At 35.8% G+C, this 24861-nt stretch overlaps 6 protein-coding genes and 2 pseudogenes across 6 annotated transcripts; all 8 read left to right on the top strand.

Moving 5' to 3' along the window:
- Window positions 1-1037: 1037 nt before the first annotated feature.
- LOC147281313 (non-specific lipid-transfer protein 1 pseudogene) lies at window positions 1038-1526 on the top strand (annotated as a pseudogene).
- A 2678-nt stretch (window positions 1527-4204) lies between these two features.
- Window positions 4205-5435, top strand: LOC147281312 (non-specific lipid-transfer protein 1-like). The gene is made up of 2 exons (XM_086246944.1): window positions 4205-4633; window positions 5214-5435. The coding sequence occupies exons 1-2, from the start codon at window positions 4290-4292 to the stop codon at window positions 5221-5223; spliced, it is 354 nt and encodes a 117-aa protein (XP_086103070.1). The 5' UTR covers window positions 4205-4289; the 3' UTR covers window positions 5224-5435.
- Window positions 5436-8102: 2667 nt separating this feature from the next.
- LOC147281311 (non-specific lipid-transfer protein 1-like) lies at window positions 8103-9234 on the top strand. Its single transcript, XM_086246061.1, has 2 exons — window positions 8103-8537; window positions 9016-9234. The coding sequence occupies exons 1-2, from the start codon at window positions 8191-8193 to the stop codon at window positions 9023-9025; spliced, it is 357 nt and encodes a 118-aa protein (XP_086102187.1). The 5' UTR covers window positions 8103-8190; the 3' UTR covers window positions 9026-9234.
- Window positions 9235-10889: 1655 nt separating this feature from the next.
- Window positions 10890-11668, top strand: LOC147281310 (non-specific lipid-transfer protein 1 pseudogene; annotated as a pseudogene).
- An 866-nt stretch (window positions 11669-12534) lies between these two features.
- On the top strand, window positions 12535-13196 carry LOC147281309 (non-specific lipid-transfer protein 1-like). Its single transcript, XM_086247438.1, has 2 exons — window positions 12535-12960; window positions 13121-13196. The coding sequence occupies exons 1-2, from the start codon at window positions 12611-12613 to the stop codon at window positions 13128-13130; spliced, it is 360 nt and encodes a 119-aa protein (XP_086103564.1). The 5' UTR covers window positions 12535-12610; the 3' UTR covers window positions 13131-13196.
- A 1909-nt stretch (window positions 13197-15105) lies between these two features.
- LOC147281308 (non-specific lipid-transfer protein 3-like) lies at window positions 15106-15925 on the top strand. Its single transcript, XM_086247124.1, has 2 exons — window positions 15106-15530; window positions 15717-15925. Exons 1-2 carry the CDS (start codon window positions 15172-15174, stop codon window positions 15724-15726), a joined length of 369 nt encoding a protein of 122 aa, XP_086103250.1. The 5' UTR covers window positions 15106-15171; the 3' UTR covers window positions 15727-15925.
- Window positions 15926-19988: 4063 nt separating this feature from the next.
- On the top strand, window positions 19989-21582 carry LOC147281307 (RING/U-box superfamily protein). Its single transcript, XM_086248285.1, has 2 exons — window positions 19989-21059; window positions 21166-21582. Exon 1 carries the CDS (start codon window positions 20290-20292, stop codon window positions 20881-20883), a length of 594 nt encoding a protein of 197 aa, XP_086104411.1. The 5' UTR covers window positions 19989-20289; the 3' UTR covers window positions 20884-21059; window positions 21166-21582.
- Window positions 21583-23585: 2003 nt separating this feature from the next.
- Window positions 23586-24301, top strand: LOC147281306 (uncharacterized). Its single transcript, XM_086246537.1, has 2 exons — window positions 23586-23936; window positions 24023-24301. The coding sequence occupies exons 1-2, from the start codon at window positions 23586-23588 to the stop codon at window positions 24299-24301; spliced, it is 630 nt and encodes a 209-aa protein (XP_086102663.1).
- Window positions 24302-24861: the final 560 nt, after the last annotated feature.

Raw genomic sequence — 24861 nt, 5'->3', positions numbered from 1 at the left:
TTGAAATAAGTAGAATTTTTTTTAAGGCTGAAAATAAAAATAATATAAGAGTGAGAATTTTAGGGTTATTTGATATTCTATTCAAAAACTATTTTTTTTTTAAACAAAAAAAACATATTTGGTAGATCATTTTTAAAAATAATTTTTAGAAAAAATTCAAAAACATGCATTTTTTAAAAAGCGATAAAACATTATTTTTCTTTTATTTTATACTTTTTTTTTACACTTCCTTCTTCTTTACTTACCATTATTTTTTAAATTTAAAAATTGTTTTCAAATTTCATACCAAACAAGTTTTCAAATTTTTAAAATTAATTTTGAAAACTCAAACTAGAAAAAAAATCTTAATTTTTGAAAAAAAAAAAATTGTGTAGGATACCAAAGAGGCTTTTATATTCATTTTTTCAAGACTTCAAGGGCAACGATTTTTACATCCAAATTTTCTCCATTAACACTTTTTTTTCACGCTTTCAAAATTGAGTAAATAAAAGCATAAAATTTAATGACAAGAGTGCAAATGTATAAATAAAAGTGTGAGAATCTCAACTCATTTTCAATGTATGAAATCCCATCCGATCATTCCAATTTTACAACGTAAATAAAAGTAAAAATCCCGTCGTACAAGATACTATTTGATCATTGAGTTTGAAGTCTCAACAAAATTTGTGGCCGTCCCAACTTCACTTAACTTAATATTTTTGACAATGTATACATAGTTACATTACATACCATATGCTTAATTATCAAAATTAATTGAGGGTTTTCTCAATTGATAATCCACCACATCTTTCAATGGGAGCTTATCGTTCATAGTGCATGCATGACACCTCGAGTAGTCTTGATGGTCTGCACGCGTCCAGGCCATGCATTGAAATCAAACGACCAGAATTGAATTTGGACACAGAAAACCACTAATTCCCACTAGTTTTTCTCCCTATATAAACACTCTAATGCCCCAACAACTCTAAACACCCATACTCACCAAAAACCCAAATCAAGCTCTGACTCTCAGCAAAAGGTCGACATTGTAACACAAAATGGCTAGTCTTAAGGTGGTTTGTGTGGTTCTAATGATGATGTGCATTAGCATAGCAGTGAGTGAAGCAGTGATGACATGCAATCAGATTCAGGGCCAGCTTGCTCCATGCCTTGTCTACCTTAAGAACGGTGGGTCTCCCACCGGGCAGTGCTGTGGCAATGTGGGAAACATGGTCAACTCAGCAAAGACAACACCAGACCGCCGGGCTGCTTGCAACTGCTTGAAAGCAGCCGCTGCCAAAATCACTGGAATCAACCCCAACTTCGCTGCCAACCTCCCTAAGTTGTGTAAGGTCAACATTCCTTACAAGATCAGCACCTCCACCAACTGTGCTAGGTATATTATTTCTAAAATTCGATCTTATGCATATATGCATGTAACGCTTATAAGCAAATGTTATTAATTAATTTATTAGAATTAATTCTTCTTTTTCTAAAGTAATAGTTTAACTTCTTTTTTCTTTGGCATATGTTGCAGTGTGAAGTGAGGTACGTGGATATATGGAGCATGCAGCAGCAGCTAGCGATAGTATAAGGCTACCTGCGTACGTACGTGTTAAAGAATAAGAAATGAGTCGGTGCGATTGGGGCTCCATTTTGGCGAGTCCATCCACTGATAACCTAGCTAGCTAGTGTCGTTTTGAGTCGTTTTACTTATCAGTCAGCGTGACGTTGTATTACCATCTTCTGGAATTTACATATATCTATCTGCTGCTGAGTTATATATTCTCATCGGTTTTATATATCTTTTTTTCTTTTATTTCTTGGTTTGAAGGCTCACGTTCCTCCATGGGATAACCCATACGCAAACTTCTTTATTAATAAGCCATAATATACAACTTTTTATAGTCCTAAACCTAATATATAAACTTTTTAAGTCACAAAAAATATTTTTAAGTCATAATTCAAGAAAAATCAAGTATGGAGCATTCAATACTATTCAAGCTCAATCATACCCAAGTTTTAGTTAAATTAATATTTAAATAAAGCTTAATTAGGGTTTATAATAGTCTTTATAATTTAGGACTAAAGCCCTAAAACTTTAAATATGAAGTCATAAAACTTAAATTCTAAAGGCTTAAACCTTAAAGTAATACTATATCATTCAACAAAGTATAATTTTATGAAATTATAAAGTGTATTTTTACAAGAGTTACATATTATATTATAACAAAATGAAGTGTAATTTTACAAGAGTTACATATTGTATTATAACAAATGAAAGTGTATATCTGTAAGACTTACATATATAGTCTTACATATATACGGCATCATAAAAAAAAATTAATTTTAAGTCACCCCATGTGGCTTAAAAATAAATAGATATTTTAAATGGGTTTATAAGTGAAACTTACAATTTTTTGTGGTTTTTTTATTAATTTACTTTATATCATTTATAGCTATATATATATATGTCATATTCTAACTACAGAATAATATCGAGATCAGGCTAAAATTATAATCAAAAGAAACTTCATTATTTCAACTAACGGTTCCAAGTTAATGTCAAATGCATAACAAGCGTAATTAACCTGGCAGTTGTTGGAGTATCCCTTTGGAATTAATGGTCGTAAAATTTTCCTTCTATTCCCAAATTTGATCATTTCTCCTCCAAAGAAAAAAAAAAAGTATAACCATGTATGCAAGAGGCGCCAGCATTGGCGTCTATGATATATTCATATGCTAATGCAAACATTTACAACTGCATCTGCAAAAGGCCTCTCTTTTTAATTAGTAATTATGTGCCTTTTCATATGGCTACTTCGTCTCATCCATCTTAATTGGCCCACGTACTTCTCGTTCTTCAATGACCATATTAATTGAACAATTTACTAGCGCATCGCATATATACACAATTAATAAGAGTAATTCTTCCCTTAAATATTATATGTAGAAACAAAAAGGAATTAAATGGCTGTTAAGTACAGATCTACAAAAGATAAATCAAAATAAGTAAATGAAAGTTCAGTATTAATGTAAAAGAGTGGTTTACAAATTAGTTTAAAAGTTCAAAATGTTACCTCTGTTTTACTCCTATTTAAATAACAAGAAAGTTCAAAAGTTCAATAACGTGCTTATAGGAATTGAGAAGCAAGCTTTTAAATTAGGAAACAGTTGTGTGTATTATAGTCATATGTGACCTCCTCTTATGTAATTCAGTATGTCGAATCTATCTCCTCTTACAATATGTATGTCTAATTAATCTACCTTCTCTTTACGGTATGTATGTCTATGAGACTTGTGTTTATATTGTAAGGGTAAAATCACATATGAACCAAACATACAAAAACTTGTCATTAATTGTGACTGTGTGAGTGAGACAGAGTTAGACTATCACGAGCTACCTTCCCTCAAGATTATGGCAACAAGCTCCTTAACTGCTTTTGGACAGGAATTCTGGTGTACTTGCAAATCCACGTGGAGCAAGCAACGTGGAAATTAATCATTCACCATGCACCAAGGGTCATTATTTTCATGGGACCACAGCCTTAATTATGTACCTAACTGGTTGCCGGCCGACCCCTACAATTTTGAAGAGAGATATATATGGTTGAGGTGCCACAAATTTTTTCAGTCAAAAGGTTAATAGTGAATATGCATATTCACTATTAACAATATCTAGGTACTTCTGCCCTTTTGGATAAATAGTGTCGTCAATCGGTGCATCAATCAAGTGTGAAAACTAAAACAAAATTTACACGAAATGTGGTGTTCATCATATTGGGATTTTTTTATTATATATTAGTGGTATTGGCATGAAATTAACACATGCAGAATTTGCAGAATATAATAAAATAATCACGAAATTAATACAAAATATGCACCATGGTTAATTTCCAACTATAAATTAATTAATTGTACAACTTTTTGAATTTCTCTTTGTTTATTGGTGATCAGGGGAATTTTCTTTATCACATGTAGGTGGGAAGCTCGCGGATGCTTAATGTGATTAGGTTAGGCCCATATATAAAGTTTGAATCTGGGCTTAATAGCATTTAAGGGACTCAACTGTAATCAAAATATTAGAATTTGATAGGTACCAAATGCAATAAATTGAGTCCAACTACCACCAGACTCCCTCCATATACACACACACACACTTACACACTTTTTGGGGTCCTCTACTTGTTTCACAGTCCCACTTCCTCTATATAAACCACCACTCCCCTACTGACTTTACCACTCACTACTCAAATTCCCACATCATCAAAGTTATTAGATCCCAGATCCAACACTCATATACAGTGGTTATGGCTAGCTCTGCAGTGACCAAGCTTGCACTGGTTGTGGTGCTGTGCATGGTGGTGGGTGAGCCCATAGTCCATGCAATAACATGTGGCCAAGTGTCCAGCAACATTGCACCATGCGTAAACTACGTGAGGGGTGTCGGTGGTGTGACTCCAGGTTGCTGCAATGGAGTTAGGACCCTCAACGGCTTGGCCAAGACCACCGCTGACCGCCAGGCCACTTGCAATTGCCTCAAACAGGCTTCCGGTAACATTCCCGGACTTAAGCCCGATCTTGCAGCTGGCCTTCCCGGCAAGTGTGGTGTCAATGTTCCTTACAAGATCAGCACCTCCACCAACTGTGCCAAGTACGTATTTCACACTCGACTCCTTCTTCCTTATCATCAAATCACAGTCTCACACGTTCATATACATGTTTCAGACTGTGATTTGGTGACAACGAAAAATGACACCATATTTTGTTATAGAAAATACTTGGATGCACAGCGCATTCACCCCATCCCCAAAAAATCCTTGTTAGTGCAAGTTTAGAATCAAAATTGTTTATTTTTCAGATCACTTATTAAAGATCAATTTTTGTAAAAAATTAACTCAATCAGAAATTCTTTGATTATGTAACTATTATTAAATAAATGGACGGTATGTATTTAAAAAGTAGCTTTTTGACTAAACTATCTATTTATTCTGTAATAGTTAAATAACCAAACGATTTCTGATTGAATTAATTTTTTACAAAAATAATTTTTATAAGTAATTTAAAACATGAACGATTTTGATTTTGATCTGCACTGTCAAACAAGAATTTTGGGAGAGGGGTTGGATGGGCACCCCTGGGGTTGCACCCAAGCATTGCCCTTTTGTTATTAGTTTCTATAAATCTGATTTGTTACTTATGATCTGTTTTTTCTTTTTTTGTTGTATTTGCAGCGTTAAGTGAGATTGATGGAAAAGCAATTTTCGGCCGCAGTGTGATATATCAGCATGGAAAATAAAGTGTGGGTGTTTATGTCCACGGGGACTCCCTCGTGGGGAGTCCAGTTAAATTATTGTAGCTTTTATGTCATCTGCCTGCTGGGTCATTAATGTAGTACTCATCTTTTTAGAATTAATAATACTTTCTCTTAAATAATATTGTTCTCTTTTGATTCATTGCTTTTTTATTTATTTATTTAAATCCCCATTCCCATCATCCAACAAAAAAAAAAGAGTAAAAGGAACAAATTAAAGTTAAGATCAGCAGTTAACATGCATCACGTTTTACTGTCTCAGTTTTACATGTGGCACACGAGTTTATAAAGTATATGTGAATGTAAGGTGCAATAATTGAACAAGTATTTTGACCTAAAAAAAAATAATTGAACAAGTACGTCTTCTTTTTGGGCCTTGGCCCTCGATCAATAGATCAGAAAAAATGATTGAACAAGTCTATAGACAAAAAGTAATCTCCAATCATTTGGTGTTTATTTGAAAATTGAAAGCTTTTAGCACATGAATTTCTAATATAAATAGTTGAATCCGCATGAGCGTATCCCCAAATTTTATCGAGGAGAAGTATATTGGGTGCAAATTAGATTATGCGTTATGGTTTCTCTCAAATGTAAAGTCTTTCTCTAAAAATCCATCAAATTATCCGCATGTAAGGCCCCACGGTCACACGTACTTCCACGTCACCCAATACAATTTGTTCCTGTATAAGGCTCAAAATCTCGCCACACGTACGGGGGTGTGTTGAGAGTAATGTGAAGCAATGTCCCACATCGAAAAACTAGAGCTTAGCATATATGCTTATAAGTTTTGGACAACTCCACCCATTGCCAATTGGTTTTGGGATGTATGCCTAGATTTCTTCATGATATCAGAGCAGGTTATCCACGTGATGCGCCTAACGGCTACACGTGCTCCCACGTCACCCAATATAAATTGTCCACGTATTAGGCTAAATGACGCCACAAGTGCGGTGACATGTTGAGAGAAATCTCACATTGAAGATGTGAGGATCTTGCTAGTGACTTATAAGGGTTTGGGCTACTCTTCCCATTGCCAATTGATTTTGGGATGAATGCCTAAATTTCTTCAAATCACAGGATTAGAAAACCCAATAGATTACAACTAAAAATAATTTTAGGCAGGATTTTTACCACTATAAAGCATAACCAATGGGTATAGCAAATGTATAAGCTAAAAGTGTCTTGTACTAACTTATGTGACATTTTGACATGAAAATTTGCTATCTAATAAGTTTGTTACTTCAATGATTGAAGTATATAGTTAGAGCAAATAATATTTTATTAAAAGCTACTTATTTTGGAATTGATGAAATAATGAATTAAGCTGTGTTAAGTCAGCTCTAATTTGATCTAATTTGACATTGGATCAAATCTACCATAATTTTCTCTTAAATCAAATTTTACTATGAGTTTGCCTCATCTATTGAAGGCCCAAAATCTGACATGGCACTAGCTACAAATAAAGTTTAGCCCATCATTTACCTCATCCATTGGTGATGCTATAAGAAAATAAGAGTACTAGCTCCTCTAAACCTTACAACACAATGGTTTTCTTTCACGATCCTCAATGGACCAATCGGACCAATACAACCATTAAAGGAAAGGTCCAAGCCCAACCTTTGTCTGATTGTTGGAAAAAATACTTTAATGAGATGGTCTTATAAGTCTCACGTGTCCATCTTTCTTATTATGTGTTTGTCAAGTAATTAGGAAGATAAACACATAATATATAAGACGGTACTATAAAAATTTATCTCTTGAATGTTGGACTACTGACCGATCAATGGGTTGGCTAGGTTGGATCCATCAAGAAATCCAAGACCTGCAGTTCTGTTTGTGGGTCGTGGACTCAACATTTTGGGCAGTCATTTGGTTGCAGGCTTGACTAAATCAAGTTTCGAAGGACGTCCAAATAGGAAAATCCTATAGTCTAACATCCAAGTGGTAAAATTGGATCAGATCGAACCATTCCTAGGCTTGGATAATGTACGTGAAGGAAACGAAAATTAAGTAGGAAAAGAGAAATTAAATAAAAGCATTGAATTTCAACCTTAGCCACTAAATTAGGTATACTTGACTCTCTTCAAATTCCAACTTTTTCTCTTTTTTTATGAGTACAATAATATTAGAGACACTAACATTTTTTTTAACTTTAAGTTATAAATTAATGTGGTAATATGAAAGTTTTTTACTTTTTTAAATAAATGAGACTCAAGGTGAATATATATATATGAACAAATAAAATATTCTCACATAAGCTGGAATAATAACTGGTGTTTGGAGTACAGACTCAACCTTCCTTACCAGATCAGTTCAGCACCTCTACCCACCACAACATCATTAAATTAAGGATGAAGGGAATTGACTATCATAGTATGGAAACTTTAGAAATCTCAAATACTGTTTTCCATTTTTCTATTTATTAATTATACCATTTATAAGAAAATTGATAATAGCTAGTTTGTTCATAGTACACAAAGCTCTTGCACAACTTAAAAAAGCATCTTGAAATTTCTCTTTGTATCTTGCTGAGCAGAAATTTCTCTTTCATTTAGGTAGGAAGCGCTGGATCCTTAATGTGATTCGGCGCGCTACAAAGTCTAGAATTTGTTCCTAATTAAGAGAATATATTTAAGGGACTCAACTGCTAGAATTTGACACTAGACAGTACGTACCAAAGCATTAAATGAAACCCAACTACCAACTGACCCCTCCCAACCCAACTGGTACTATACATAGATTTCGGGCTCAACTACTTTTCACACTCCCAATTCCTCTTTATAGTCTGTAATCTATATAAACCACCACAACCCTAGTCCCTTTGCTACTCACTACTCAAATTTCCAAATCATCAAGTTATTCTTACATTACAGATCTAAAACTCATACATAGTCATTATGGCTAGCTTTGCAGTGACCAAGGTTGCTTTGGTGGTGGTCATGTTGTGCATGGTGGTGGGTGTGCCCATTGCCCATGCCATAACATGTGGCCAAGTGGCGACCAGCCTGCAACCGTGCATAGCCTACGTGAAGAGTGGTGGAGCAGTGCCTCCTGCTTGTTGCAATGGAATCAGGACCGTCAATGGCCTGGCCAAGACCACAGCTGACCGCCAGGCCACTTGCAATTGCCTCAAACAGGTTGCTGGTAGCGTCCCTGGTGTTAACCCTGCTGTTGCTGCTGGCCTTCCAGGCAAGTGCGGTGTCAATGTTCCTTACAAGATCAGCACCTCCACCAACTGCGCTACGTACGTATTTCAAACCCCCAAATACTCGACTCCTATACTACTAGAGACACCAATTATTATTTCAATTTTTGGTCATCAACTTATGTGGGATGACATATTGGTTGAGATTTATAAAATTTGGATAATAGTTAATGCTTCTAATACTGATCACTCGACTCATTGTATGTACAAAATCATTCATGCTTACTAGCAAATCACAGTCTAACACATATTCATGAATAACAATCGCTACAAGAAAACAAAAAAAATTCATATACGTGCTGTGATTTGCTCCTAAGGATGAATGTCCTTTTACTCGTTGCCAATTACAATTGTTTTTGTTTGAATTCATTTTTGTTGTTGTTGTTTTTGGCTAATTATTAATGCATGCATCCTTTACAAAAACACTAATGGAATTCAGCAATTACCAAAGCTATTATTGTGAACTTCTCTGAAACTGATTTGTTACATGTGATCTGTGTTTTTGTTGTTTGTGCAGCGTGAAATGAGCTTGATGTAAAATCAATTTTCAGCCACAGGGAGATGTATTAGCATGAAAATAAAGTGTGGGCGTTTATGTCCACAGGGGATTCCCTGCGAGGGAGTCTAGTCGTACGTTAAATTATTGTACTCCTTATGTATGTCATCAACATTGTAATAGTACTCTTCTTTTCATTTAGAATTAATAATACATTACTTTAGCTAATGTTGTTCTCGATCTTTTGTTTTTATTTTATTTATTTAAAACTTTATTCATTCCTCAATTTCCTCCCCTGCATAAACTCAAAGAAAAAGAGAAAAAGGGAACAAATTAACTCATTAACAATATAACATCAAGTTTTCCTCTCTCCCAATTTTGCATGTGCGACATCATGAGTTAGATTTAGGACGTGATGTGTGTGTGAGGTCCAATAATTGAACATGTCTTATTCGGCCCTTGGGCCACCCAAAATAACAAAAAAATAAAAGATAACATGCAAGTACCTGTACTCAAATTGTAGCCTCCAACCATAATGTGTGGGAAAGAAGAAAAGCTTCGATGTGTACTACTTTTGGGAATTGCAAGCTATATATATGGTTGTTCAAAAATAGTTGGACGTACTCACTACATCAACTGATCAACATGATGTTATAGCATTAGCATCCTGCATCCCACCCAAGTTTTTGTTGTGTTGAAGATTAGTATATGATGTTGATTAATTTCTTTGTTATGGTTTCTTTTCAGAATAGTCTTTTTCTCCCACAAAATTAATTACTAGTTAAATTCAATAAATTATATATTTTTCATATAAACAAGCCCCAATTAGTTATTGTGTATCGTAACTGATATTAGAAAATCATAAATATATTATGAATAACACATCTAGTTATAAGCTTAAGGATTAAAATTTGCATTCTTTTCATCCCAAATTGCTCATCCCGTTCACCTGTATAGTCTTTTTTTTAATTTTTTTTTTATGCCTCTACAAATATTTTAAAAATCTACATACTCAACTCACTCATGATCAACCTCATATTCCTAAAATATCTCCAAATGCCAATCTTTTTTTTTTTTTCTGGCCTGTGCATGACGAAGGTCATGGTCGGCCCTGCCATGGCAATGTCCTCATGGTTAGGGCACTAATCCTAGAGGCAATTAACCTGATAGATGAGAATCAAATTACTTATAAATTGGTTTGGTAATTCCGAAAACATATGCGCCCACATAATTAAGTATGGCCAAAAGTTGTACACTTATTACACGTACGAGTAAATTGTAGCCGGGACTTACTATATATGAAAATTAGAGTACTCCTCTGTCTTATAAAGATAGACAACTGTTTTCGTTTGTAGTTAATACACCAATCGTGCATTATCTCATAATTCTCATTCTTATTATCGGTCTAAGTTGAGGAAGAAAATTCCAAGTTGAGCCATTTGCCAACTGTTGAGCTACTGAAGAGAAGTCCAACCCATCAAGAAAATTCAAGACCACACTGTTTGTGTGTCATGGGCTTAACCGTTTGGGCCAGATCATTGCAATTGGAATTAAGCCCAATCCACAGTGGATTAATCTGGTATCAATGTAGCATTCCTTGTGTAAGTTGAAAAATATTTTTATTAGAAAATTACCAACCTGCACATATATATATATATATATATGTATGTTACGTACACGCACACATATTCAAGTTAATAGCACAACCAATCTCCATTAAGAGAGCTCATGTATTACTCTAGGCGGTTGGTGTGTATACCTTGCTGTTAGGGGTTGATTAATTCTACTTAAAGAACCCTAACCACCAAATTAATGTATACTTGGCACTTTTCCTTCACAATATCTATCTAGCTTTTTTCTATATAAGCCCCTAATCTTAGTGCTCTTACCACTCACTACTACTACTCAAGCTAGCTCTCAATCTTGAATTAGATCCCAACTTCGGATATATACACTTGTTTGCTTATTATACTCGTTCTCATGGCAAACCTTAAGCTAGCAGGGTGTGTGTTGCTCATGTGCATGGTGGTGTGTGCACCTTCAGTCCAGGCCGTAACATGTGGCGATGTAACTTCCTCCATGGCACCATGCATAAGCTACCTGACCAGTGGTGGGCCAGTCCCTTCGGGCTGCTGCAATGGGCTTAGGTCCCTAAACAATGCGGCCAAGACCACACCGGACCGCCAGACCGTTTGTAGGTGTTTAGTTTCAGCTGCCGGTAGCATTCCTGGGCTTAAGCCCAATCTTGTATCTGGGCTTCCCGCCAGCTGTGGGCTCAACCTTCCTTACCAGTTCAGCACCTCTACCAACTGCAATGGCATTAAGTGAAGTTGAGGTGGACAAAAGCTCTGGTGTGTGGCAGTGTGCATGGTAATAAAGTGGGAATTAAATCCACGTGTGGTCTCATCAGGAGGTCCATCGTCATGGGTTTTATTTATTTATTCACGTATGGTCTCATCAGTAGGTGTCCATCGTCATGGGTTTTGTTTATTTATTTAGTTTTTGATTGAAACGTCATGCGTTTTAATAAGTTATGTCTGTTTGTTTGAAAGAAGAAAAAAAAATGCTACTACGTCATGTATTGTTGTCATCCCTATAATAAGACATTGTACCCTTTTTTCAATCTCTTCTTCGAATCAATAAGATTTGTACTAGTACTTAGTACATTTTTTAATGCTTATGACTTATCCAACTCTTCAAATCCATACATTTCTTTTTTTATTTCTTCTAATACAAATATCAACTTCAAATATCAATATAGATAGAATTGTCAAAACAAAAAAGAAATATATACAACGAAACACATTAAGAGAAAATTCTCTCAAAGTTAAATTATTTAAAATATAAAAGACAAATGTATTGCACGTGTGTTTTACTAATATAATATACCATATTTACTCACTACACTGTCGACCAAATTTAATTAAAAACGAAACACAACTTTAGAAGTGGATCTCAATATCTTTATGGTAGAGATTTGATGTACAATTAATGTCATCTTAGTGGAAATGTAATAGTAGGTACTCCACCCCATAACTTGATATGGGAAAACATAAGAAAATCTACCTAGTCAATCCACATAGGTAAATTTGACAAAAATTCTTTTTTTCGTTGGTCAATAATTTGCCGAAAATTCAGAAGTTCATATTATCATATATATGTGAAAGAAGTGGCATATATGCACAGCAATGTTAGTAAATAATAAGCATTTTACTTTTGCTTCCTCTTCTAACTAAGCAAAATAAGTCTGAGCAACTCAAGTCCTTTCCTCTTATTTACAGAATCATAATTCTCTTCTGGAAATTTCAAGGCATACGACATAAATTATTTAATTATTTTCCATAAATTTCCACCAAAGAGCAAGGTACTAATGAACAAGTATAATTAAAAGCATTAAATTGAGTCTACCCAGTACCCCCCAACTAATACCATCCATTTTGAAGCCACATGCACGTGTCTTTCTTACACACCCCCACTTTTTCCTATTTAACTCACCAGACCCCATTGCCCCTACTACTCAGTCAAGATCACACATCAATCTCTACCTGCAACTTTATAGCTCCTTACATTTCATAGTCCTTTCAATTCAAATCACACTGAAACCAATATCATACTCATGGCCAACTCTGTAGCCTTGAAGCTCATTGCCTGTGTGGTCCTCACGTGCATGGTGGTGGGTGCACCCTTGGCAGCCCAGGCCATAACATGTGGCCAGGTGTCCCAAAGCGTGAGCCCCTGCATAAATTACCTCAAGACTGGTGGGCGTGTCCCTGACCAATGTTGCAATGGGATTAGGTACCTGAGCAACTCGGCTAGGACCACCCCTGACCGCCGGAACGTTTGCAACTGTTTAGTTTCGGCTTCTAAAAGCATTCGTGGCCTAAACCCTAATCTCGTGTCTGGCCTCCCCAGAACCTGTGGTGTCAACCTTCCTTACAAGATTGGCCCCTACACTAATTGCAACGTGTAAATAAATAATGTGCCACTATTTTATTTATTTATAACCATCGAGATGCTTATGATTATACTTATACTCACACTATTTACTGACCAAATTTGATATGAAGGGATTAAAGTAGCTCAAAGTACTAATCTTTATTTTTTGTCGCATTTTATTGTGATGCAGTATCCAGTAAATTTGAGATGGAGAGTTGAGCAGTTTTTGCCCACATGATGTGTACCAGAATAAAGTGGGTGTGGAATCTTTACCAGCTGAGCTCCTTATGAAGAATTTCATTGCTCTTTTGTAGTACATAGTTCTTTGTAAAACTCTCTCTATAAGATCTGTGTACTACCTTTTCTTTAAACCTTATGAAAAATAAGACGTGTTCTACACTTCTACTTACTTAATCTTTTTCAAAATAGCTCTTAGAGGGACTAATTATGAAAGATTGTTTGAAGCTTTAAATTAATCATAATTAATCCAATGTCACATATTTTTATTAACTTAAAACATCACTCATATCCATTTTATTATCCAATAACCTATTATAGATTACTAACTATGAAAAAAAAAAAAAAAACTTCACCCAAACTCATTTTAATACATCATCCCTTTTTTAATCTTATTCACCAATGAGTCACCTTATACCCTCTTAGGGTGTAGAATAGAGTTTGTACGTGGAGGCTGCACATTAGATTTTAAATATGAAATTTTGGACAAAGTTAAAATTAACTTAACATAGAGCTGACAAACCATATGTCATTTGATTAATTTAGAATCTCTTATAATTAAAACAATCCTTATAGGAGTCGGAATCTAATCTTCTCGATCATCAATCTAAACCTTTTTTTTTTTTTTGCCTATTTGCTTCTCCAAGTGAAACAATTAATACAGGGAAAACCCTTATTTCGCACTAAGTGTGCCAATTAATTGCATAAATAACAATATGTAATTTTTTGAACGGCCTGTTTGAAACATGTAAATCTAAATCAAGTGGTATTAGATTAGGGTAAGGATGTGGGAGATTCTAAATTCTAAGATTGTCATATGTTAAAATCAGCTCTAAGAATTTGCTTTAAAAACAAAAAAAAAGTTATAAATTGGGCTGAATGTTAGCTGATTCAAGTTCTCCAGGGCTTAGTGATACGAAGTCGGCACTAAGGCGATTTGGACTTTAAGCCCAATTAATAAGAGATAGTCACACCTCGTTCAAGATTGGTCTTATTGACATATACCACCAAACATTAGGGAAATATATTGTACATTGTTATGTAATGGTCACATTTATGCATTGGTAGGTGCCCAACACCGACCGTTTTGGGGACCATGTACATGTATCCGTACTTTTTTTTGATAAACATGTAGCCGTACTTGGAAGTCATTTAAAGTTTCTTTTGTTTTGATAAGAAAGAAAAACATTTACTTTGGCAAGCCAATCTGAGCCTGACCCTAGCTAGCTAGCAATTTCAGTAAATTACAAGTTTACTGTTTACAACAACTATGGGATAATGGGGAAACAAATATATTGACTTGAATATTAATAAATTTGACTCCAGTGGTGTAGATAGGGATCGCTCTTAGGTAGATGGGCGAGCCCTGTATGTATTTTAAGCATTCAAATTGCCTAGAATATAGGGAGAGAGAAGAATACAGCTTATACACATGCATGTCACTCTAAAACTCAATCTTGGTTGGTACTTGTATCAAAACGAAATAAAAGCTCACAATATATGTAAACCTTTTCCAATGAGTAACTTATATATATAAGTAGGTTTAGTAATTAATATTTCCCAAATTAATTAAGAAACTGGAAAAATCAACAGAAACAACCTAGCTAGAAACTGGATTAATTAAGAATCATTAATTTGGTCAGAAAATCTTTCCCAGATTCCAAGATTTATGGTTGAGTAGTAAATTATGGTACGTACGTACGTACATAGCACAGAGCCACAGACTAGTAGTAATTTCTTTCCATACATGAATAATGAATTTTGCTTTGTCTGTATCCTAACATTTAACATCCTCAACTAAACTCCACCAAAGTTTTGAATTCCTGCCAACTACCAATTACCAATTGCCATGAATATTCATCAAACATAACTGAACGTACGCTCTCTATATAAACATCATACCCCTCTTTACCCTTTACTTATCAGTGTGATATTCTAGCCAACCACTTAAAAGCAAGCTTCTTCAGAGGAGTAGTGTACGTTGTTACTTATTACGACGTCGTCATGGCCAGCTCTGGACTCCTTAAGCTGGTATTGTTGGTGGTGGTGGTGTGCATTGCAGTGGGTGTGCCCAAGAGCGCCAGAGCAGCTATAACATGCGGTCAGGTGGTGAACAAGCTGACACCGTGCATTTCGTACGTGTCCAACGGCGGGGCTGTGCCGCCTGCTTGCTGCAGCGGGGTCAAGTCGCTCTACCAAATGGCTCAGAACACCCCCGACCGCCAGAGCGTTTGCAACTGCTTGAAACAAGCTGTTAATGGAATCCCTTACACTGGTGCCAACGCTGGTCTTGCTGCTGGTCTTCCTGCCAAGTGTGGAGTCAACATTCCTTACAAGATCAACCCCTCTACTGACTGCAAATCGTACGATCGTCATCATTCATTAAATTGACTCTTAACTCGATTACTGTTTTGTCTAAATTTACCACTGTCTGTCAAGAATCAAGATTCAAGATTACACTACCCATTATTCCTATAGTTATTAATTATCAGAGAATGTGTTCTTAATTAACAAAGTTTGTGTTTTTCTTTTGTGATTGTATTTTGCAGCATCAAGTGAGAGGTTGGTGTAGACTCGGCAGTTTAGCTTCCTCTGCGGGATGTAGTGCATGGGATAAGATCGAATAAATTGGTGTGGCTGGCGCACCATACTTTAGGGAGTCTCCTGTGTGATGGTTTGAGACTGAGTAGTGTTACGTACTCTAGTTGTTATGTCACTAGGTTTTGCCTTTAATAATCAGCTTCTCCTAGTTGGACTGTGTAATAATTATTATTTTTTCTTTCTAAACATCTATTTATATACCAACTAATGCGGCACTGCCATCTCATTATTAATAACTCCACATTCCAATTTAAACCTCATCTACTTTCAAGTTTCAACAAATAAAATAGTAGTATGCAATCTACCAAACAGTACGTTGATGATATGGGAAAAGTTTTTCATAGTACTATTGATTATTTGAACACTCTTATATGAATAGAGGTGTCAAACAGGCCGGGTCAGCCCGAGCACGACACGGGCCCAACCCAGCACGAGCACGATTCAAGGTGGTTCGAACCTATGACCTCTTCATACCAAACAGGCCCGTTTGACACCTTTATGTATGAGTAAATTAAAGGTGGATAGGCTAGGAACCATAATCGTTATAATATAATAAATACACACATGCATGTCACTAGCTCAATCATAAAATGTGTCCCTAGCTCTAATATTATAGCCTCGAATCTTAATCGTGAATTTGTGAGATAGTTTTTAAATAATAACCAAATCTCAATCAATTTAAAATAAAAATAATTCAAAACTGAAAAAAAAAATCGAAATACAAATACATTTAGCCCAGATTCTAGAATAATTAAAAACTGTCTTAAGGGTAAAATTGTGAAAGTGCACCACTTAACACCCTCCAGCTGACAAGCAACCCACTTAGCTCGAGTCAACGGAATGACATGGAGTCAAACTAACCTGATTGTTAATAAAACTAACCTAATTGTTATATATTAATAATTGTGGTATTAGAAGTTAAAAATCATAGGAAGATGTAGTATAGAGTAATTATTTCATTTATTAATAGGAGATAAAATGAGAGCAAAATATTTGGTTGGGTAACATAGTCTTTTAATAATAATGATATTGCTCTTATATGGAAAAAATATATATAGTGATGTGTGCAAAAAAATTTTATCATATCTATCAGATTCGGGCACAAAATCTTTTCATTATGTATTTATGTTGATTTAGAATGTTATTAATAAAAAAAATTATTATTTTTTTTAAATAATAAGAACTCCGAATACCCGATGAAAATTAATTACCCGACAAGACATGTATGGTATTGGCAAACCCTCCCCATTGCCATCCCTACCAAAAGCTCTCTTATGTTCTAAATGGTTCAAATAATTTGATGCATAAATTAATATCATCTGCCTATTATGAAGATTGTACTGCTCTTCCCCCTTTTTCAAAGAAATAAATTCAATTGTTTGTTTCACATTTTCTTATTGCATGATTTTTTTCTTTAATTTATAGCTATGAAGAATAAATTAGATGTTCTTTTGGCAGAATTTTTCCTACCAACATGGATAGATAAAGACCCAAAATTATTTTCCCTTACCAATGACTGTACACGCAGGGCCTCTTCTTAATTGAAGGCAAGTAATTAATTCGTTTAAAAGAAAAAACTTATCCTAATTGGATAGTGTATTCTCAACCATTGGATTAAATGGATGCTCAATATTTGACAAAAGGCAGAGAACAGCACGTTTAGTAAAGGCAGAGAAGCCGGATCCTACCTTCTTCTGTCTTTATATAAGAATATTTATACAATAATATTGTCGGATAGGAAAAACTGTGGGCATCCATGTAATAGGAATAGGATTATCCATACAAGATTTTCATTTATTTTCCATACATAATATTCACATGATTGTAGGAATTTAAACAAAGCTAGCAGCATTTGAATCTTCCAACAATATTAGTTGTAAGAGGCTGCATATATTGACCATCAGAGTTTTGTATATATATGAATTTAGGAACATTAATTCCATTTATAGGAATGCTTAGAGAAGCCGGATCCAAGATAGTAGATATTCTTTCTTTGTATGTCTGATTGCAAATTTCTATTTAGGATTACCTTTGAGTGTCCACCAAATGATCAACTCCACATGAAAGAAAACCCACGTCCACCTGCTATTAATTCCACGTCTTTGTTCTCCATAGGGAATTAAATAACAGGACATGAACCAGGCCCAACTAAGCCCACCTCAAGGCTACACAAATCCACAAAGATATGATGGCCCAAAAAAAAGTTTTTAGTAACAAAAGCCCAGTCAACAAAAAGAAAACCTAAAAGGTTGCAGCCCAACTACCATGACCCAATAGCTGGAGTGGTGGAGCCGACTCTTTCCTTAAAACTTAAAAGTGCAATGTAGTAGGTTTGGCAAATTTGGTTTTTGTTGGTGAATGTTGAGGCTGAATCCGAAATTCTGACTCCTAAAAATGTATGAGGATTTGATGAGGAGCTTTAGTTGTTTCAACTGCCAACTGTTTCTCATTCTTTTTTCCCACCTAACCAAGCTACAATGAGTAATTGATGCTGCTATAGTGGAGTAGTTCAAATCTCACACATCAATCACCAAATGCCCTTCACATCTTGTGAATGTAACTTAGATCAAAAGATGAGACATACAAATTTTAAGAGGGTCCACCACGACCCACAAGAAGCTATACCTGACATAAATTGGGCCCCCATTAAATGTATGTGTCCCCCGTTCATCACGGGCCAAGCCCCGAGATCCATCTTTGTTCCGGTGTCTTCTTCACTACTAACCTACATGATCTGATATTCTGATATTGATATGATCATATGAGTCACTTCACTGGGCTCTATTATAAACTACTAGTCTCCTCATATTATATGAGCAATAAAGCAAGGGCACCGACTAAACATGAATACTCCCATACATTATAATTAAATTATAACATGATTAGAATATAACACAACACTGTAATATCATATTTCCAAAACTCCTCTGCCATATTAAATTCTTTTAAGTTTTTACCATTGTAAATAAGACCCACCTTTTAGAAGACAAAAAATATAATTTAGTATCAACTATGTTGGTGAAGTGTCAATGAAGTGTTGAGTGTCTCACTGTCTCATGTATTTGACAAAAATATGACAATTAAAATAACTACTTTGAGAGTTGTCGATAATTTCATAGATATTTTATTTTTGAGAAAAGGTACTATGAAGGTAGCGTTTAATTAACTTGTTTCTAATCTTCATTATGAATGAATTATAAGTACTCAATTTCTCCTAGAACCCAAGTAACCCTATAGTTTTTTGTACTGAAAGTAACCTTACCGCTAATGCTTGAATTTGGGTGTAGAAGTTTCATGGGCATATTACACACCACAACGTTGGATCGATACTCCTATTTCTTACAAAATCTCAGTCACTAAAGCTAGAGTTAGTAATTGGAGACTAAGCTCTGCCGAAAAGAAAAAAAAGTAAAGACTAAGGCTACTAAGCCAATGCTAAGAAAATAATGTCAAAATCAGTAGAGAACTCAATGCCATAGATGATGGCTTACGAGAATATGTTCGTCTTTCAAACGAATTATGAGAACATTTTAAGTAAAAACTTTATTGTTAAAACACTAGGGTAAAGGGGATGGAAATTGCAAAAACTTGGAGATGCTTAGTACAACACCATCTTTAGGGTTAAAGTTACAACCTTTAAATAGTTGCAACGAACACTTGTTTCCAAATACCATGTATAAAGGATAACATATATCAGTTCAAAAGCGTGACCATAAGTATCTTTTGCAGGAAAAGTTGGACAGATATTTCCTTTGGGCTATCATGATACCCTTCTTTTCTTTTTACTTTTGCCTTAAACAGGTATGTATCATACTTATCCATCTGTACCCCCTATGATGCCAAAAGCAAGGTACAGCCAAATAGGATTTAGCAACAAATATTTTCCACCATGCCTGAATGGCTGAATCTGCAACTAAGCACAGATCCTACATCAAACAGTTTGTCATTGGTTGAGACCACGCAAGAGTTAAGTGTCTGTATGATCCGATTTGGAGCTAGTATCATGGTTTATTAAATTCTTAACTATGATTAGGTAGCTAATGATATTGATGACACCAATTTTTCTCATTTTTTTCCCCAACTTTATATCCTCCATAAATGTCTGTGCTTTAGACCACTTGACCCCTTCAAAGACTACAACTGCCACATATGTATTAGCTAAGCCTCTCACATACTCTGTCTCTCTCTGAACTGAACTGGGTATGTCACTTTTTCTTATGTGGATAAGTAGAAGCAGATTTGAGGTCGTTTTTGGGCTTCTGGGTTGTTGACGAGGATGAATCTCATTCATAGCAAAAGAGGCCATTTTCTAAATGAGAAGCAGCAAATAAAAGAATAGGGGTCCCAGATTCGGATAACAGCCACTCACATACACAGAAAATTAGATGCTCTTTCCCATGTCCCTTTCTAGCTGGAATCTTCACAACAACGTAACTTAAACACCCTACACCACCTTTCTCTTCTTGTCCAAATCAAAATCACAAATCACCCGCTTCGTAATTTTCTTGAAGCGAACCAAATATGCATCATCGAAGGCTGCTTGGGCCAGACCTAAATACGACGCCGTCCAATGGGAACCGAACCACCGACTCATACATTAGCGAGGCCAACTTCGACACCAACATGGTTATCATTTTAGCTGCTTTGTTGTGTGCGCTGATATGCGCGCTGGGGCTGAACTCGATCGTGCGGTGCGCGTTGCGCTGCAGCCACAGGTTTGCGCTGGAGACCCCTGAACAAGCGGCGGCGAGGCTGGCGGCCACCGGGCTCAAGAAGAGCCACCTGCGCCAGATCCCGGTGGCGGTCTACGGCGGCTCCGGGGTGGATATTCCGGCGACGGAGTGCCCGATTTGTCTGGGGGAGTTTGAGGACGGAGAGAAGGTTCGTGTGCTGCCAATATGCAATCACGGGTTCCATGTGAGTTGCATCGACACGTGGCTCTTGTCACACTCTTCGTGCCCGAATTGTCGGCATTCGCTGCTTGAACAGTGCCCAACAAAGACGACGAGTACTTCTGATGAGAACCCAGAAGCTGTTGGAACTGCAACGGAGTCTTCAAGCAATGGGTCCAGCCAGCAAGGTAGAGTAGTTGTAGTCATTGAGCAAGCAAGTTAGATTTACCAATTAGGCCAAAAAAGATCACCCAAAATTTTATGGTGGAGGGTTCAATATTCACAGAGGTAGCACATTAGCAAATAGCATATTGATCTAATTATGTGGAGGCCAAATAGCAATTAGGCAATGAGAGATCGATCACTAGCTAGCTAGCTATGATGAAAATTGTCTTCTGGGTACGTCTACTTCCTCTCTGATAAGATATATTTTGTTAATGATTATGATCCAATTTCTTTTTTTTCGTTTTTTTTTTTTTTTAACTTTGTATTAATTTGCTTGTAGAGCTGCTGGACCAGTCTATAGGTGAAGGATGAATGAATTGGTGGGTATAACATTACTGAGGGTGGTTCAACTGTGGTCCAATTTTACAGCGATAGGTGGTGTGGTGAGCCAAAACAGACTTTATTCCAATGCTTGCTTATCTCAAACCCAACCCAACCGCTCCACCACTAAAGTGCGCCTAGTACCGAAAATTTTTATCCGTACTAAGCACTTGCCTTAAATTCGGGATCTAAGCTACTTTTCTTGACTTAACTTCATCTGCCGGTAACGTCAAGACAAACAAATAATTCATTCCTTAATTGGATTATGTTAAATTATATTTATCATTATTGTTCTCTTCACCTTTGCAACAATATATGTTGCTTTAAGAATCTACAATTTTTTTTTTCAGCCAACAAGATCCTGTTCGTGTATTGTGTGCTATAAGTTTTCTATCTTAATATGTTATTCCATCCATCATCATCAAGCTATTGAAGTGCTCTAATTTTTTCCCAGAGCCGAACCTAAGGGTTTAGTGAAAGAGAGAATCGCTTCGAACTCCTAACTGACATAATATATAAGCAAATTGGGTCATCCCAATTGGGGTCATTTCGGCTATGACTATAGTCCATGCACAAAGAAATTTGCATGCAATTACTGCTGTAAATTGTATTAATGTGGTCTCATGACTCCGGTCCTCTCGAATTGCAGTTTATGGCCGAAAAAAGAAAAAGAAGGGTGAGAAAATGTCGACATTTTCTAGGTGTCCTTTTTATCACAATATGAGGAGGGGGGGGGGGGGGTTCAATAACTCCTTTCAATACGCATCAATAATAAGTGGAACAGGGATCACCGACCATCTGCTTCATGGTCTAGGACTTCAGTACTTACATTTAACACCTTCATCCATTGGACAAGTGGCTGTATATTTTAGAAGATCACGGAACATCTGATGTGACAAGCCAGGGTCAAACTCTTAGGCTCGGTAGTTGGTATAGAGCAGTGTTATAAGTATTTTTAATCTAAATTTATATATAACTTAGATTACTAATTGTAATACAGATCAAAGATGACTATATGAGACTCACAATGGGTCACTGTTTCAGTCAAATTGACACGTCACACATGAGACTTATATTGATTACTTTGCATTCATTTATGAGGAATTGATGATGATCTTTTATTCATTTGGATTCTTTTCGGTGCCTCTGGTAAAGAGATTTTGAGCTGTGATTTCTCAAGTTGCTTGGGCCAAAAACATTGGAGGTTTTGTTGGGCCAATATTTATTATTTAATGTATGAAGGTTGCCCTTTTTTGGGCACCCCATAAGATTGATCTCATTTTATTTTAATCCAATGAAGACCATAGATTATCAACCAACTATTAATTTAGTGATATTTTACTTACTTTATGAAGACTCGAAAAAGGTCTCCAGCAAAAAATTTAAACTAAGCTAATGTTGAAACGAAAATGTTAAAATACTAAAGTTCATATTGCAGTTAACATCAAATACTAAGAAATTTTATGTGATAGCAATATAAATCGTAAATTACATACATTTTTAAGTTATGTTGAAGTAGACGAGACTCACTTATTCAATAGGTCACACAAATGGTGGCCATGATTCATGAATTAGAGAAGGGATAGCACCCAGCGCACTACTGGTAAAATTGGAAATTTGGGAATTTTTGTGAATGTTGGTGTAGGCATTGACATTTTCACTAATTAATTGATTAGGATCAATAATTAATGGTTTGATTATTTGACTCCGTAAAATTGATTGGTGTAGCCGTGTAGGTCATGCGCCCCACACTGTATTATTGGTTACCGAAAAAGACTTATCAATTAGTTCAAATCAATGTCAACAAAAAAGGAAAATTGGCCTTAAATTCCTAATTTGTAAGTGTGGACTCTCCAAATCAAGGAGTTCAAATATTATTGCTCAATCCCACAAATCAATGAATTCAAAATTTCAAATTGAGAATTTGAAATCAATATCCCACCCTTCATCTTTTATTCAAAAGAGGGGACCTTCAAAAACCTTTAGCAAATTAGACAAATTCTCAGGCTAAAGCAAACACTCAACTCATATTATTCTTCATCAAATTTATGGTGTGAATCATCAACCACTATACACACGTGTCGATTCCTTCACCCTAAACCCGAAGAACACTCACTATGAGACACACCTTGAAGGGTGTATTTCGAAACTCCTCTTATCGTTACCCAACCAGAACTCAAGATGATCTCTAAAGGCTCAAACTCTCTTGATCCTAAATCTTGGGCCCAAGTTTATGAAACCAAGAAAGGCAGGCCCAAATTTCAAATTGCTCAATTAGGCCCACATTCTTCCTCGAATACCGGTTAACCCGCAAGGCATTTCAACGGCTAGTAAGACACGAAGCAGAAGCAGAAGCAGATTCATTTCCTTCTTTCCTAAATGCAAGCAGAGAAGCAGCAGCAAATATGGAAAATCAACGTCCAAGCCAAAGCCAGGTACTTCGACTTCAAATTCAAAGCGACCCGGTTCGTGCCCACTTGGAAGTTCCATCGACTCTCTGTTTTGCTCAAGCTTCGAAAATTTTACCTCAGAATGAACTCAGAATCCACACAATCAGTTCCTAAGCAGCAGCAGCAGAAACCAACCCTGAAATCTAAATTCCTTAGAATTCTCAAGAAAATTCGCATTCGGCTCACCAAGAACCAGACCATTACTGTCCATAAATTGCCAAAACCTCGATACCCAGAAGTTGAATCTTCTCTAAATCGACTGAAACGGTACGTTTTTGAGGTATGTTCAGTGATTTCTTCTTGATTTTTATTTTTTTGTTTTTGTTTTTGTTACATTTATAGTAACATTATTTTCCTCCTTTGTAGGAACCAATTTCTGGGGTTGCTTTGTTCATTGGAATTCTTTCTTTTCTACCTCAATGCATTGTGCATAGTTTGGTCATCTTGCTCGTCTTTTCTTTGTTATTCAATAAATATAAAACAGGGAAAACTAGAAAGTTACTGGTACTTCTGATGGTTGCAGCATTTGTCAGTCCACTAGTGCTTGACTTTAATAAATACTTCAAGTATTATGGAAAATATGCTTCAGAATACATTGGGAAGGCTTGGAAGTATGCTGCTCTTCTTTCTAATGCCAGGGATTGATGGCCCAAACTCTAACTTGGTTCACATATTGTTTCATTGTATTTGAGTTGAAATTTTCCCATCATTGAATAAATTGACATTTGGTAGATTTTATGAGGATGATCTTTTACTTATTTGAATTCATTTGAGTGCATATGGTATGAGATTTTGAGCTGTGATATCTTTTAGTTTCCTTCTAAGCCAAACCAAGTATTTGTTGGGCCATGTGCATAAGCCCATGAAATTATGCGAATCCAAATTGGAATATTTGGATTAACGTATAAATCTATGAAATTGCGGTATTTAAATTAAGGCATTGATTGATCGAAGAGGTAATTCTCCTCTTGTTCACATTGACATTTGAACATTTGAACATTTGAAATTAGAAAGGGCGTTATATTCAAGTTTTTCTCAACTTATTAAGTGTTCACATTGCTGCGGAATTTTAAGTTATGTAACGTGTATAGAATGTGAAAGGGCGTTTGAACGAGGCTGATCGAGTGTTTAATGGTTTTTGTATTCCGCACCAGAAATTGTTGATGGTTAAACGGACTGAACCTCAAATTATGGTTCTGATTTGT

Source organism: Dryas octopetala, chromosome 6 (assembly GCF_963921425.1).
Source record: "Dryas octopetala chromosome 6, drDryOcto1.1, whole genome shotgun sequence".
Lineage (NCBI taxonomy): Eukaryota > Viridiplantae > Streptophyta > Magnoliopsida > Rosales > Rosaceae > Dryas > Dryas octopetala.
This window is presented reverse-complemented; position numbering and strand designations above follow the sequence as displayed.